Raw genomic sequence first — 15,913 nt, 5'->3', positions numbered from 1 at the left:
CATTCTATAAACAAGTTAATGGCTGTTTACACAAAGCAATAGAGTAACCTTAAAATGAGCTTTTAGACATGCAGCATAAAGGTTATTTTGTGTAATATGTTTGCTTTAACTTTGATTTTTTTACTCTGCATTCATGTGCACATTCAGGTGGAAAAAGCTTGTTTTTTTTCAATCATCTACCCAACAGAGAACACAAACATTTGCATTACTGATCCATTGATAATCACTTTGTTGTCAGAGCAATACCACTGTGAGTTTTTGACAAAATGTTGGACCAACTAAAACAAGTCTTAATGATAGTTTTATTCCCAAGGCCCTCTAACCTAATTAAAGGCTCAGATCCAACTTATTTACGTCATTTATCTTGAAAAGGAGTCAGACCTTGCTAGAGAAAGCTTCAGCACCAACTTCAGTCAGAATAACTATCTGTGTTTATGTAATGGTTTTGGGATCCACCCTGTTGGATCACTGAAGTCAGCATTGTAGCCACTCCTGGTTCAACCCATACCCTACCTGGTATGGTCTCAAAGTCCAAAAACAACTGAAGCAAAACTACCATTGGAGCTGGAAATTTCACAGGGTAAGTGGTACAACCAGGGCTCCAATATTCAAGATCAAGATTCAAGTTTATTTGCCCCATGCACATCAAAACATACAGAGAAATGTGTCATTTGCGCTAACAACCAACACACCTCAGGGTGTGCTGGGGACAACCTCCATTCTAGTGCAAACATAGCATGCCCACAATGCCCAGCAGAACAATACAGAACACAATAAGCAATAAAACAACAACAGCAAAAAATGAACCCCGTTCCTCCCTCCCACCTGTGGTCCTTTAACCCCGGCCAGGCCTTCAGTGGACCTGGGCCTTCGGACATCAGGTTTTGACCTCCCCAGTTGCACACTTGGCTCTGGCCAACAGGCCTCAACTTCTATACATTCCATTTGACCCCCAGGCCTCAAACTTTGGCAACAATCCCAAGACATGCCAATCATCTAACACTAGGCCTCAAACTCCTAACTTGCCAATGATGGGACCCCGAACATTAGGCCTCGAACTCTGGTCTCAATGACTTGCATACCCTCGGGGGTCAGTGGAGCTTATTCCTTCTGCTCGCACAGATCTTTGTCTCTGAAACCCAACAACTGGAGGTGGGGCCCTCATCCACTCTCTGCTAGTTTGACAGCCAACACCTGAGCAGGAAATGTTCTATATCCACATTGCTGGTCTTTGAAAATGGAGACTCCAGCCTGACCCCTAGTTAGCCCCAACCCTGTCCCTAGATCCTAACTTGGTCGGTAACTCCACCCTTTGTCCCCAGAGCTATCATTATGAACCCCCCCCCAAAAAAAATTAAAAGAACAACTAAAGTTGAGCTACGACTCAACGGAGGTCACAGCTTGGTGACTTCTTGGATTTTCATGACTATGATGAACCGGGTTTGCAAAGGACACAAGAAATGAAAGTAGGAGTGGGCCTTGAGCTGTTCGTGCCCACTCCGCAATTCAATAACACCATAGCTGATCTTTTACCTTTGTGTCATAACTCTTGATTCACCTAATGTCCAAAACAGAAGAACCCAGCCAATGTGTACACCTCTATATATATGCTTAGATAGCTTCATTAAACCATCTCTGCATTTGGGTTGAGATACTTCAACCATATCACACTAAACACAGCTCCCAGTAGATGTCCCTGATACTTTGGAGTGGCCTAGTAGCATAACAGCATAACGCTGTTGCCACACCAGTGATTAGGGTTCATTTCCCGCCACTGTCTCTTTGGGCCGGAAGCACCTGTTGCTGTGCAGTATCTTGAGGTATATATAAAAAAAAAGTTCAGGGTGACTGTAGGCTGGCTTTTAACTCACTGCTACCATCTAACAGCCAATCTGGAATCCACTGCAACAAACGGTCTGCTAAAGCACTCAGTAAGACAAGCACTCTGATCAATTTGCAGTTGTCCTGCTGTAATATGAATAACAGTGAAAGAATAACGATTAATAAAATAAAATTCATATTGAAATTCAAATTGTTTTATTCAATAAAACAGTTTAACTCTTTTATTCACTACCTGGTTGCCAATGAAAGTCAAACCAGTTAGAGTTTGTGATTAGGTAAGGAAAACGTTAGCTCTTCCAATTAAAGTTTGGTTAATCAAGGTTGACTCTCCCCAGTAACACAACCCCAATATGTCAGTGCAATATTGAAATTGTTATACCTTGCAGTTTATTGTCAAAACTAATTCGCAGCATTACTGTAAACAATGAAGGCAAACTTTGTAATGTATCATCCAAAACAAACATAATATAGGCAAGGCTCATTGAAAAGCATAAAACAATCCTTATTTCCATCAGTTCTAATTTTGCAGATGCAAGATCTGCATTCAGCATGTAAGATATGATATGAAATGCTGAGTAGAGTACAGGAAAGCAATGAGAAAGGAAGCCTTAACTCTCATTTGGAGTTTAAACCAGGCCAGGCCAATGCTTTGAGTGTTCTCCTGTCATTGCCACCAGCAACAACAGCAATTTAAATTGACTCATCCAGTCACAGGTATGTATAGGTTTACAGAAGGACTGATCCTCAGTAGATAATTCCTTTGAGGGATGAGTCCTGCCTGATATCCTAAAATATTGCATTAGTGGGTCAAGGGGAGATACTCATCTGACAGGGACTGAGCTGTGTCAGTATTATTCCAGTCTTTCGCTGACCCTACAACAATCAGACTCATGAATCATCATGGACAACTTCACTCACCACAACTCTGAACTGATTCTATGGCCTACAGACTCACCTTCAAGGACCCTTCTCCACTCATGTTCTCAGGATTATGTTTCTTATTTACACAAGTCTTAGGTTTGTTAGTCTTGTATAGGAATGTTTTTTTCATTAATTTTATTGTACTTCATTATTTTTCTTGCAAATGCCTGGAAGAAAATGAATCTCAACTTAGTATATGGTAACATATTATGTACTCTGATAATCCATTTTCTTTGAACTTTAAACTTTGATGTAAGAGACTTGTGACTATTGAATGCTGAAAGTGAGGAAAGGACATCATACTGAACACAAAAACCCATTTTAAAGCAGGCAAGCATTTCAAAAATGAACTAAACCATTGTTAACTGAAAACAAATCTATATATTGACGGAGTTAGGTGAAGAGGTGAGCGGAAGCTGTGTAGGCTACAAACATAAGCCGTTCTGACCAAGTGAGTTCATACTCCCTTACTTCCACCTCTCTTCATGTATTCCTGTCAAAGGAACAAATTGTCTTCTTCAATTATTCATCCTGTAGTTCCCTAAATATATCCATCTTGCCTGCCTCAACAATTGGCTGATCTTGAGGTTCACATTCCAACTGCTCTCTAAGTTAATTCACTTTTGATAACATATTAATGGTTTCTAGTTCTGGTGTGGAGATGTCAGATCTTTGTCAACTCTGAATACCATGATAAACCTAACGAGTTAAGTGACCTCAATATGTGCTGCTAAAATGTAGTTACTTGCAGTGCTTTGTAAAACATTCATTATCTATATTAGATATTCCATACCATTTTCTTTCCTCTTTCAGATAACACTGCCTGGATCCTGACCAGAAGAGGAGGGTTCAACCACCAGGAACAGGGCACCTACTACCTGCCAATTCTCATTGCGGACGATGGACTTCCAATGCAGAGTGGCACCAGCACCCTGACAATTCGAATCTGTGGCTGTGATATAGATGGAAACGTTAGGTCCTGTAATGTCGAGGCCTACAGCCTTCCCATCAGCCTCAGCAGAGGAGCACTTATTGCAATTCTTGGGTGTATCTTCATCTTGTTGGGTAAGCATGTCGCTTTTATACCTGGATCCATGTTCAAGTTCAATTTTATATGTCATTCAACCATACACATGAACTCAGTCAAATGAAACATGGCCAAGATGCAAAACACAGTACCAACAGTCATACATAGTACAAAGTACATATAGCATATGTAATTACGATAGCAAAGAAACATGCAGTCCCAAAAAATAAAAATGCCCAAATCCCTGACTGCCATGGCCTGTAGATTAATGGGGTGTGGGATGTTGTCCTGGAACCACATTTCTGCAAGAACAAACACGCAGCACTTCTCATCACACACGAGTGCAGTCGCAGACAAACACAATCCAGCGTATCTTCCACCGAGTGAGCACTGGAGGGCAGCACTGATGGGAGAGTCCAGCCCCCAACCCAGCTCGGGCTCCAGCACGCCCACCACACCTCCACTCTCCCTTACATGTGTGTAAATTTCAATAACATATACATAGGTAACAGTGAGCAAAATTCAAAACTGCCTCCCAATTTATTGTCATCAAGTTGATAGCACAATGTAGGTTAATAGTGATCTACTAAAAGTTTTATGAAATTAAGGAGAATTCCTTAAAGAATCTATTTTCACTGTTGTGAAACTTCGGGCTTGGGAGATTGGTAGAAGTGATAGATGAGATGTTGTTTATTAGAGCTTGGCCTTTCAAGAGTGAAATTAGAAACCTCCTCCACAGAGGAAGGGTAGTGGTGCCTGGAAGGCCTCTTTCACAGATAACAATTTATGGTGGATCTAAATTTGATGAGTAGATTCTTTTATTGTTGCTTGTTGTAAATCCTGGCAAATCTGTCAGGATCGTACGAGTACCTTCACCATATACTGTTATTCAAGAAGGAAGCTGATCTCATCCTTTTCATAAGCAACAAGGAAATAAAAAAAAGTTTTGACCTTGCCAGAGAATACAAAAGACAAAAGTGTTAACCAATACAGGAGGAGAAGGGTTGTGGCAACCTGCTTTTACCACTATGTTTACTATTGCATTTGCAACTCCTGTAGGGATAAATGCAAATAAAACAAGATGCCATATTATTACAGTAGTTCAGTGGAATCTTTAAACCTGTATCTCACAAAATAATCCATGACTGATCTTCCAAATGGTCACAAGGGAGAGGATGCCCAATAGCAGCATCCAGAACCCAGTTAATATCACAAGAATATTAGAAACAGCATTGCAGTACTGATATTCTGGGATTAACTGTCAGTATTACATTAAGTAAAGTTTGAAACACATTATAAAGAGGGGAAGTATATAATTACTGGATCAGGACACCTCCACATTTGCTCTTCCTTCCAGTCTAATTGGATTTAGAACTCTGAATAAAGGAGTCTGGGAAGAATTGGGTGAAATGCTCTCTGAATTATTGCTTGTAGTTGTAGCTTTGTTCCTTCAGAAATGATATACTTTCCTTCCAGCGGCTAAAACAGAAATCTGCTAAATTCAGACCTGCAAATAAAAACTCATCCTTTGAGAAGAACTTGAGTAAGATTGGACCATGTAATGTAGTTTTAGAAGGATGAGAGATAATTTCATCAGAACATTGACAATTTATTGAGCTTGACTTGTTAAATATCCAGAATCTGCTTCATCCAGCTGGGGAGTGTGTAACCAGAGGTCATAATTTCAGAATAAGAGAGTTATGCCTCTAATACAGAGATATGCAGATGTGTCTTTGGTTATGAGCCTTCGGCATGCTCTACCCTAGAGGGAACTTCAGTATATTCAAAGATGAAATCAATCAAATTTTAAACACCAGAAGAATCAAGAGAGATGGGGGTAAATTGGGAAAACAGAACTGATTGGAAGTTCAGTGCAGATATTTCCAGTGACACTAGAAACCCAAGGGGCCATTTGGCCTATTCTGTCTCTATTTTCATAGGTCTTCTGATGAGTTAATTAGCCTTAGCAGATGTGAAAAATGAATGATATTGAATTTCTGCCTAACTTCTACTGACTTCACTTGTAATGAAGTGTTACATTCATACTTATTATGATGCAGAGGAACACCATCCAACACATCAGCTGAATATGTATTAGGTAGTGTTTGTCTACTTTACACTAACATATAAAGTGAATATATTTTCTTTAATCCAGAGTTTAATCCAGTCGAGTATAAAGTGATGAATTTAGGGGATCAAAAGCAGGAGCAAAATATACAGCAAACACTGGGCCTTTTGGAGCACTAATTACAGAGGGATCAAGGGATACAAGATCTTCATCAATGTTCCCTCTCATTTGTAATGAGCAGTGCGTGCAATTTTTGGCCAGTGACAACAACATGTGTGCACTGAATAATTTCTCCAATAAAAATAGTATAAATAAGCCAGTTATAAAATCTGCAGACAAATCATTGTCAATACCGTCTGCATCAGAAACCGGAAGAAGAAATGTGACTGTGTACAGCCTTGAACTACACTTAACATCGCAACGAGGTAGAGGGTGACAACCTTCTGTGTGCAGTTTAAATTCCTTTGTGTGCTAGTAGCAAAAGATTTGTGTGCGCGCAAATGGGCACACCTTAGAGGGAACATTGATCTTCATAGTTCCCTGAAAATGGCCATACAGGTGGATAGACTGGTAAAGAAGGCATGTGGCATTGTTACCTTCATCATTGTCATGTTGCAGCCTTATAAAACTTCAGTCAGGCCACATAAGACATAGAGTAGGAGCAGAATTAAGACATTTGGCCCATTGAGTCTACTCCGTAAAGCAAAATGTGGATCGAACCCATCACCTTTGCATTATTAGTACCACATTCTGACCAACAGAGCTAACCATCCTGCAATGTGGAATACCACGTTGTAGCAATCACTGTTGGAGTGGGCAGTGTTAGAGTGGTCCAGCTTTGGTTCAACAGGCCTGAGCGAGAACAGACAGAGGCTCTAAGTACATTTCCAGTAGGTGTTTTTTTTTCTTTTAGTACATAGCTAGTGCACAGAGAATGGGTTCAGAGTTCCTTGTGTGAGATGTAGGAACTTTGGGAGACCTCCGGTCTCCTGGGTAACTACATCAGTACAAAATGCACCAACCTGCAGCTCCTCAGAGACTGTGTGAAGGAGCTGGAGCTGCAGCTCAGTGACCTTTGGCTCATAAGGGAGAATGAGAAGGTGATAGATAGGAGCTACAAGGAGGTAATCACTCCTCAGTTGCAGGAGACAGATACCTGGGTGACTGTCAGAAGAGGGAAAAGGAATAGGCAGCCAGTGCAGAGTACTCCAGGGCCTGTTTCCCTCAATACTAAGTATACCGCTTTGGGTATTGTTTGGCGGAGGGGGAGAGGGGTTGGGATTGACCTAGCAGGGAGAAGCCATAGCGAGCAATCTCTGGCACTGAGTTTGGATCTGTGGCTCAGAAGGGAAGGCAGGAGAAGAGAAGAACTGCAGTGATAGAGGATTCATTGGTTAGGAAAACAGGAAGGAGGTTCTGTGGATGAGAACAAGATTCCCGGAAACTTTGTTGCCTCTGGGTGCCTAGGTCAGGGACATCTCAGATTGAGTCCACGGCATTCTAAATGGGAGGGAGAGCAGCCAGAAGTCATGGTCCACGTCAGTACCAATGACATGTTTAGGAGAGGTGACAAGGTCCTGCAAAGTGAGTTCAGGGAGTTAGGTGCTAAATTAAAGGACCTCCAGGGTTGTGCTCTCAGGACTCTACCCATGTCATGTGTTAGTGAGGCCAGAAGTAGGAAGATTGTACAGTTTAGCTCAAAGGAGTTTGTACACGAGAGTGGGCTTCAGGTTTTCATTTCATTGGGCTCTCTTCCAGGGAAGGTGGGACCTGTACAGAAGAGACAGTTTGCATCTAAGCTAGAGGGGGATTGATTCCCTAGAAGGAAATAGATGGGGGTATAGATAGGGTTAATGCAAGCAGGCTTTTTCTACTGAAGTTGGGTGGGACGACAACCAGAAGTCATGGGCTAAGGGTGAAAGGTGAAAAGTTTAAGGGGAACATGAGGGGAAACTTCTTCACTCAGAGGGTCATGAGAGTGTGAAATGAGCTGCCAGCACAGGTGGTACATGCGAACTCAATTTCAACATTTAAGAGAAGTTTGGATAGGTACATGGATGGCAGGGAGAGCTATGGAGAGTTATGATCCTTGCGCAGGACAGTGGGAGCAGGCAGTTTAAATGGATTCAGCATGGACTAGATGGGCTGAAGGGCCTGTTTCTGTTCTGTACTTCACTATGACTCTAAGGAAGGCTTGCTAGGATGGGGAGGGGAGTTAAACTAGAGTTGCAGGGAATGAGAATCAGAGCAACAGAACAGATAGTGGAGTGGTTGTGCAGAAAGATGTTGTTAAGCTGCCATACAAAGTCAAGAATCAAAAGGTTGTGCATGGTTGGGCGGATGTTCTAAGCTGCATATAGTTCAATGCAAGGAGTATTGTAGGAAAGGCAAATGAGGCCAGGGCATGGATCAGCACATGGAAATATGGCATTGTAGCCACTAGTGAGCCTTGCAGGAGGGGCAGATGTGGTAGCTCAGTATCCTGGGATTCCATTGTTTTAGATGTGATAGAGTGGGAGGGATTGAAGGGGGAGGGATGGAATTACTAGTCAGGGAAAATGTTATGGCAGTGCTCAATCAGGACAGATTGGAGAGCTCGTACAATGATGCTTTATGGGTAGAGGTGAAGAATAAGAAAGTTATGGCCATGTTAATGGGATTATGTATGTTACAGACCATCCAATAGTTTGCAGGATTTAGAGAAGCAAATTTGTACAGAAAGTGCAGACTGCTTAATGAAACATAAGGTTTTGATAGCAGGTGATCTTAACTTTCTGCATATTGACTGGGACTTCCATACTGTAAAAGGGCTGGATAGGAAATAGTTTGTCAAATGCAATCAGGAAAGTTTCCAAGTACATAGAAGTCTCAACTAGAGAGAGTGTGATACTAGCTCTCCTATTGAGGAATGAGACAGGACAGGTGACTGAAATTTGTGTAGGGAGACACTATGCATCTACCTTCAAGGTAAATATAGAAAAGGATAGGTCTGGTCCTCGAGTTGAGATCCTAAATTGGAGAAAGGCCAATTTTGAAAGGATCTTGCACACGTGGATTGGGATAGGTGTTTTCTGACCAAGCTGTACTAGGAGGCCTTCAAAAGTGAAATGTTGAGAGCACAGAGTTTGTACGTTTCTGTCAGAATAAAAGGCAAGCAAGCATAACAAGTTTATGGGACCTTGGTTTTTGAGAGATATTGAGGTGCTGGTTAAGAAAAAGAAGGAGGCAGATTGCAGATATCAGCAGGGAGGAACAAATGAGGTACTGGAGTATATGAAATGCAAGAGAACACTTAAGAAGGAAATCAGGAGGGCTGAAAGAAGACATGGGGTTGTCCTAGCAAACAAGATGAAGGAGAATCGTAAGGGCTTCTACAGATATATTAAGAGAAAAGTATAGCAAGGGACAACATTGGTTCTCTGGAAGATCAGTACAGGAATTGGAAAGTTATTTGAGACATTATTGAGGTGTTATTTGGAGTATTGTGTGCTGTTCTGGTCACCTAACTACAGGAAGGATGTAAATAATATTGAAAGAATGCAGAGAAAATTTACAAAGATGCTGCCAGAACTTGAGGTCATGAGTTTTAGGGAAAGATTTAATAGATTAGGACTTTATTCCCTGGAACGTAGAAGATTGAGGGAAATTTGGTAGAGATATACAAAATTATGAGGGGTACAGATAGAGCAAAAGCAAGCATGCTTTTTCACTGAGGTTGGGTAAGACTATAATTAGAGGTCATGGGTTAAGGGTGAAAAATGATGCTCAAGGGGAACTTGAGGGGAATCTTCTTCAGTGAAGCGGTGGTGAGAGTGTGGAATGAGCTGCCAGTGCAAGTGGTGGATGAGGAGTCAATTTTAACATCTAAGAGAAATTTGGATGAGAGGATGAGATTTTGGATGATTATGGTTTAGGTGCAGCTTGATGGGACTAGGTAGATTGATGGTTCAACACAGACTAGATGGGTTGAAGGGCCTGTTTCTGCACTATAGCGTTCTATGACTATGACTCAATGTGTATTTCTAGTCACCACCTGAAAGCAAGGATGTTGAGGCTTTGAAGAGGATGCAGAAGAGGCTTGTCAGGATGTTTCTGGGTTGGACTGTATCAGCTATTAGGAGAGGTTGAACAAACATGGGTTGTATTCTCTGGGGTGTCAGATGGATAGTCAGAGTCTTTTTCACAAGGTGGAAATGAGAGAAGCTACAGGACATGGGTTTAAGATAAGAAGAGGGAAGTTTGAAAACGTGCAAGGTCAGAAAGTTCTAGATAGCTAGGCCAATCAAAAGAGCATCAGACATTTAATCTGAGGATCCAGGGTTCATCTCCCTGTTCAGGTGCTATCTTTATGAGGCTGCAAGGTAGCATAGTAGTTAGCACAATGCTTTAAAATACAGGTGACACGGGTTCATTTACCATCACATCCTGTAAGGACCTTGTACTTTCTCCCTCTGACCATGTGGGTTTCTTCAGGGTGCCCTGGTTTCCTCCCACAGTCCACAGACCTAGTGGTTGATAGGTTAATTGGTCATTGTAAATCAGGGAAGGATTAAATCGGGAGATTGCTGTGCAGCATGGCTGGAGGACTGGAGGGGACTAATCCGCAATGAATCATAATAAAGTAAAGATAATTTACACTGAGTGCACTAGGTGCCTGGAATTCATTGCCAGGGAAGATGGTGCAACCAGAAATGTTAGCACCTTTTAAGAGGCTTTTAGACAGGTATGTGAACAGGTAAGAAACAAAGGGATACAAGCCATATGCAGGTAGATGAGAGCCAGATTAGCAACATGGTCAGTGCAGGCATTGTAGGCCGAAAGGCCTATCCTTGTGCTGTCAGTTCAGCGTCCTATGTTCTTTTTTGGATCCAGGGCAGTATTAATGTTTATTATTGTCCTTTTTTAAAATAATACAAAGGGCAGTCTCAGCTAACGTACCAATTCTTCTGCTTCCCTTTCAGTATTAATATTGTTAATTTTAACAATGAGAAAACACAAGAAACAATCCCTTATTGTTGACGAGGAGGAAAACGTCCATGAAAATATTGTAAGATACGACGATGAAGGCGGTGGCGAAGAGGACACAGAGGCCTTTGATATTGCTGCCCTGTGGAATCCCAGGGAAGCTCACTTGACAAAGTCCAGGAGGGACATGCTGCCAGAAATTGAAAGCCTGTCCAGGTATGTCTCGCAGTGCAGATCGGGTGACGACAGCATCAACAGCTACATTCTGACAAAGTTGCACGATGCCAACACGGACCCCTGTGCTCCCCCTTTTGATTCCTTGCAGACTTATGCATTTGAGGGGAATGGCTCTATAGCAGAATCACTGAGCTCCTTCGAGTCGACCACAACAGACTTGGACTTCAATTATGATTATCTCACCGAGTGGGGACCTCGGTTCAAGAAACTGGCAGACATGTACAGAGGCTCCGAGAGTGCTGAAGACTCATTGTAGCTGGTGGGGAGTGCTTCTTGATTAATGGCAGCCTCTGTTATCCGGCATGGATCTCTGCCTGTTTTGGTCAGAAAGCCCATCGTCAAGATGAAGCATCTTTGGGGTTTCAACTGGGATTGAGCAAACCATGTAGGAAATAGTGAATCTGCAGACTGGCGGCTCAGACAGGCAGAACACATGACAGACAGGACAGGGGAAAAAAAGCTTGAATCATTAAAGTCATTATCTGCCTGTATAGAAGGACAGAAAATAAAAAAAAATTAAGGTATCTCAGCCTCTGAGGATAAAAGTGATTATGTCTTGCCTCTGTAACACTGAAATCTATTCTAACACTGAGCAACGGCAGCTCACACACCATCCCAGCCCGCACTTCAGTAAATCAGAACGAGACTGACCTATATTTGAGACTTGCTTGTTCATTTTCAAAACTCACTGTAAATATCTAGGCAGGGACGTGGGTTATTAATCAGGCCACCGCCGCAGTCACAGTGTAAACAGGTTTACATTTTACTTGGAAGTTCATGCAGTGTCATTCTGTGACCCGGTGGATTGTTGAGCTATGAAGAGCTCTGCCTTTCTGGTTTAATCACGTCAAAAAAAAAGACGTCGTCTTTATCTGTGAAAGAATCCTATAAACTGATGAAGTGGCTATGCCTACGTCTGCTGAAAATCCAGCACGATTCCGGCTCTCCAACTGAATACACAAAGGAGGTTCATAACTTCAGCAAGAGAGCCCCTCCCCCCACAACTCACCCAACATCCATAGATGATGGCAAATCAGAAATTGCAAGGGAAGCAATTCTGGATCCTTCGCTTCCTTAAAATTTGCTTCGCATCCATAGTCAAACCCTCAGAATTCGCATTACTCAGCAGCAAGCCAGAGAATGGAACTGAGGAGTGGATTCATAGGCGGAGAATCGCAAGCCTCAGCCTCAGAGATAATCTGTTAAACAGCAGTTTACAGATGCACTGAATTCAAGACACTCAGACCTTGGCTGATTGTCTAATACGGAAAGGAAGTGCAGATCAAACAGATACACATTTTAAAATGTAACAGAATAGATTGTATTTAAAATAGGATGCAAAAATAATGACATTTAAGTCGGTGTGAAAAAATGTTAACCCATTATTTCCCTGACTGTGCATGCAGTTAAAACTATACTGGAATCAGATACCTGTAAATAGATGAGCAATGCTTTAATGAATTATTGATTCCATTGTCCTGAATACAGGATATGTGTCCAATGGTGGCCAATGCCTTTGAAAATGGCTACTAATCCATTCAATATGACTGGACCCGGTTACGTTTTGAAAACAAATTGATTTAGTCTGGATTTACAGTGCACATTGGAGACAAGAGATGTTTGGTAGACAGGGGCTGCTGCCTTTGGTTTTGTGTACTTGCTGCACAGAGACAGAACTTACCACTCACTGTGTTTTATCTGTCTTGTGACAGATGAGACTTGAAAAAGGTACTCTGATTTCAAGGACAAAATGGTGAAAATGTGCATCTTTAACAACAAAAACTGTATTTTCTTGTTTATGGAAATTTTTTGTACATTTGTTAATTTCTTAAAAAAAATGAATATTGATGTGCTGCTTGTCAGGACGTTAGCAGTTGTTTTAATAAAAGTAAATAAGTCATCATTATTCTTTCAATCATCCTCCATGAGAGTCAGCAATTGCCTCCGTTCAAATCCTACAATTACAGCTTTTGTCTTATTGAAATCAGTAACCTCCCCCTCCTCCCTTTCAGTCACCATTCTCACCCTCCCAAAACATTCAGTTCAAGTTTGATTGTCATTCAACCAAGCATGAATAACTGTGAATACAGCTAATCAAGACAGTGTTCCTCTGGAGTCAAGTTGCAAAACACAGTACCAACAGTCACCCACAGCACAAAGCACACATAGCACATACAAGATCACAACCACATGTAAGATATCAGTAAAGTATGGCTACGCAATAAAAATAGTCCAGACCCTGCCCATGAATGCCGCAGGAATCTGCAGTCGACCACAATACAGCTTGTCTTCTGCCAAGCAGACACTGGGGGGCAGCACCGACTCCAGCCTGGATACTGTACCACACCACCATTATATTCTAGCAATTGCATTGCTCATTTACCTGGACAATCCCTTTCATCCTTACATTCCTGCCACTGGGCACCTAACATTCCTGCCCTTGCATTGCTTCACATCAAGCTCCCTAAATTAAACAAAGTCACTGCCAGAACGTTCTTTATTAAGGGAATCCACCCTAAAAGCCTGGATATGCAGATCCCACATCAGCCTCTACAGCCAACCGAGGAACCACCAACAGACAACTGCTTCAGAGAACATCATACTCAACTCAAGCGATCGCACTTTTACTACTATGGCCTCACATTCCCAAAACCAACTGGGAAGCACAAAGGCTCTGTGATAGCTGCCTAATCCCTGCCTTGTCAGTCAACCAACTAACAAATTCCCCAAACAGTTTTTTTTAATAGCTAACAGAAATTTATAATCCCACAGTTTTTTTTTTAACATTACCTTGCATTATTTCCCTGTGTTGTTCAGAACAGGGTCCAAGACATTAAATATCTCTTCCTGGAAACCCTAGGCGAATCTCTGAGGGTTGGCAACACTCATCCAAGTATTTACTACAGGAAGGCTCCCATGGCAAGGGGAAGGAATTAAGGTCTGGATGTAACAGTAGCTTTTTTTAAAATACTTTTTTTTCAAAAATATAACAGTAGTTTTTAAGAGTAAATTCCATACATGGAACCCAGTCTGATTCAGAGGCTTGGTCTCTACCAGCAGGGAATGCTGCAGAAGTAGTCAGAATCTTCACTTATTTCTGGTAGCAGCAGAGAGGACGTAGAGGGAGAGGTTAATACACTGGAGTTTAGAGAGTCCGGGCCAGTGTCAGGGATTGCACAGGGGCATATCAGGGGGAAAAAAAAGTTTAATTATGGGATGATCTGTGATGAGCAGGGATCAAAGGGGCGGAGATATCAAGGAAACCGGAAGCAAAACCAGAAAATGTTGAGAGCACAGCAGTTCAAGCAGCATCTGTGGGAAGAAAAGCAGAGTTAGTCTTTCAGATCGATTACTTTTTTTTTGTCAGAACTGCGAAAGAGATGAGAAACAAATTAATTGTAAATTGGAGATAAGACAGGATAAAGTGAATAGAGTAGGGTCATGATAGACATGCGAATAAGCTGTAGACATGCAGAAATGAGAGCAGTTGGGGGGAGAGAGAGAGAGCACAAACAAAGGAACATTGCAGGAATGAAATGAGGCAAGTTAGAGAGCAAGAGCACAAATAAAGGAACATAAAACGTGTGAAACACCGAGCTCAGAAATAGCCAGAATGCTATGTCGGTGGAGAGAGTCAAGATTATAAACACAGGAGATTCTGCAGATGCTGGAAACCCAGAGCAACACGCACAAGATGCTGGAGGAAATCAGCAGGTCAGGCCGCATCTATGGAGAGGACTAAAGAGTTGATGGTCTGGGCTGAGACCTTTCATCGGGACCTTTCAGGACCATTCAGTCCTGATGAAAGGTCTCAGCCCAAAACATTGACTGATTATTTCTCACCATAGATGCTGACTTGACCCCCTGTGTTCCTCCAGCATTTTTGTGCGTGTTGAGCCAATATTGTGAATGAACAGCATACAGCAGAACCGAGCAGAAACAAGAAGTTACCTAAAGAATGAAGCCTACTAAAAGTGAAGGCGAGATGCTCTTCCTCAAGCTAACATTGATCCTTATTATAACAGTCGAGGAAGCCACAGACGCCTTTGACAAATTACTTGTCTCAACCCTGGCACCAGGCATAATCCTACACTAGACTGTTGAAGTGTTGTCTAGGCTTCCTTATTGGCTTCGATCAACCCTAATCTACATCACACCTAATCCTCTTCTGAGTCATCCATCATCCCAGTACTGATTGCTCTACCTGCAGTCCAGTAAAATGTAAGTTTAAAATCCCTATACCTAAGTAATATTTTTTTAAACAAAACTTCGAGAGTTAGAGAACAGGGAAAAACAACACGGAGGCCCACAAAAGAGCCATTCACAGAATAAATCTCCAGAGGATAATTTTGTGGAGCTTAAGATAGGGTACGTCAGCAGTCCCAACTTGCCTAAATGCATTCCCATGCACAGATCTTCCTTTAGATTCAACCAATATTAGACAGTTGATGTGACCTGGGATATTCTCAATGGGAGGGAAGCGACTGGGTGTTAGGAAGGAAAGGTGAGAGTCAGATTTACTCTATCATTACCTACTTCCATATTTCGTATGCAAAAGCCATCAGGTTTCCCGTGGAGTCAGGAGTTCGACCAATATTACGTGATATCACAGAATTGAAACCTTTGGCTTCTCCATCGGAGCAGTTCAGCAAGGTCGCTGTGATGAGCCCGATAAGTACATTTTACAATCTCGGTCTGAAATGGGTTGAAACTGATTGCAGGCAGAATAAGCTCAATAACAGGTGCACACGCACAAAAAGAAATCCCTGATGTTTATCAGGGACCGGATCATCCTGTAGATTAGGTGTACTCCTTTGCTCATCTTCGGCCTAAGGTTATAGCCCCCATCACCA

At 42.0% G+C, this 15,913-nt stretch overlaps 1 protein-coding gene across 1 annotated transcript in view; it reads left to right on the top strand.

Annotated features, from left to right (window-relative positions):
- Positions 1–13,061, top strand: part of LOC134357700 (cadherin-20-like) — a 196,663-nt gene extending 183,602 nt beyond the window's left edge. Inside the window, exons 11-12 of the mRNA XM_063069324.1 lie at positions 3,577–3,828; positions 10,820–13,061. Coding sequence (XP_062925394.1) covers positions 3,577–3,828; positions 10,820–11,316 — 749 coding nt within the window. The 3' untranslated portion in view covers positions 11,317–13,061. The remainder of the gene's footprint in view (positions 1–3,576; positions 3,829–10,819) is intronic.
- The last annotated feature ends 2,852 nt before the right edge of the window (positions 13,062–15,913 follow it).

The sequence above is a fragment of the Mobula hypostoma genome, chromosome 17 (assembly GCF_963921235.1).
Source record: "Mobula hypostoma chromosome 17, sMobHyp1.1, whole genome shotgun sequence".
In the NCBI taxonomy this organism is placed as follows: domain Eukaryota; kingdom Metazoa; phylum Chordata; class Chondrichthyes; order Myliobatiformes; family Myliobatidae; genus Mobula; species Mobula hypostoma.
The sequence above is the reverse complement of the archived record's forward strand: the minus strand, read 5'-3'. Positions and strand labels throughout refer to the sequence as shown.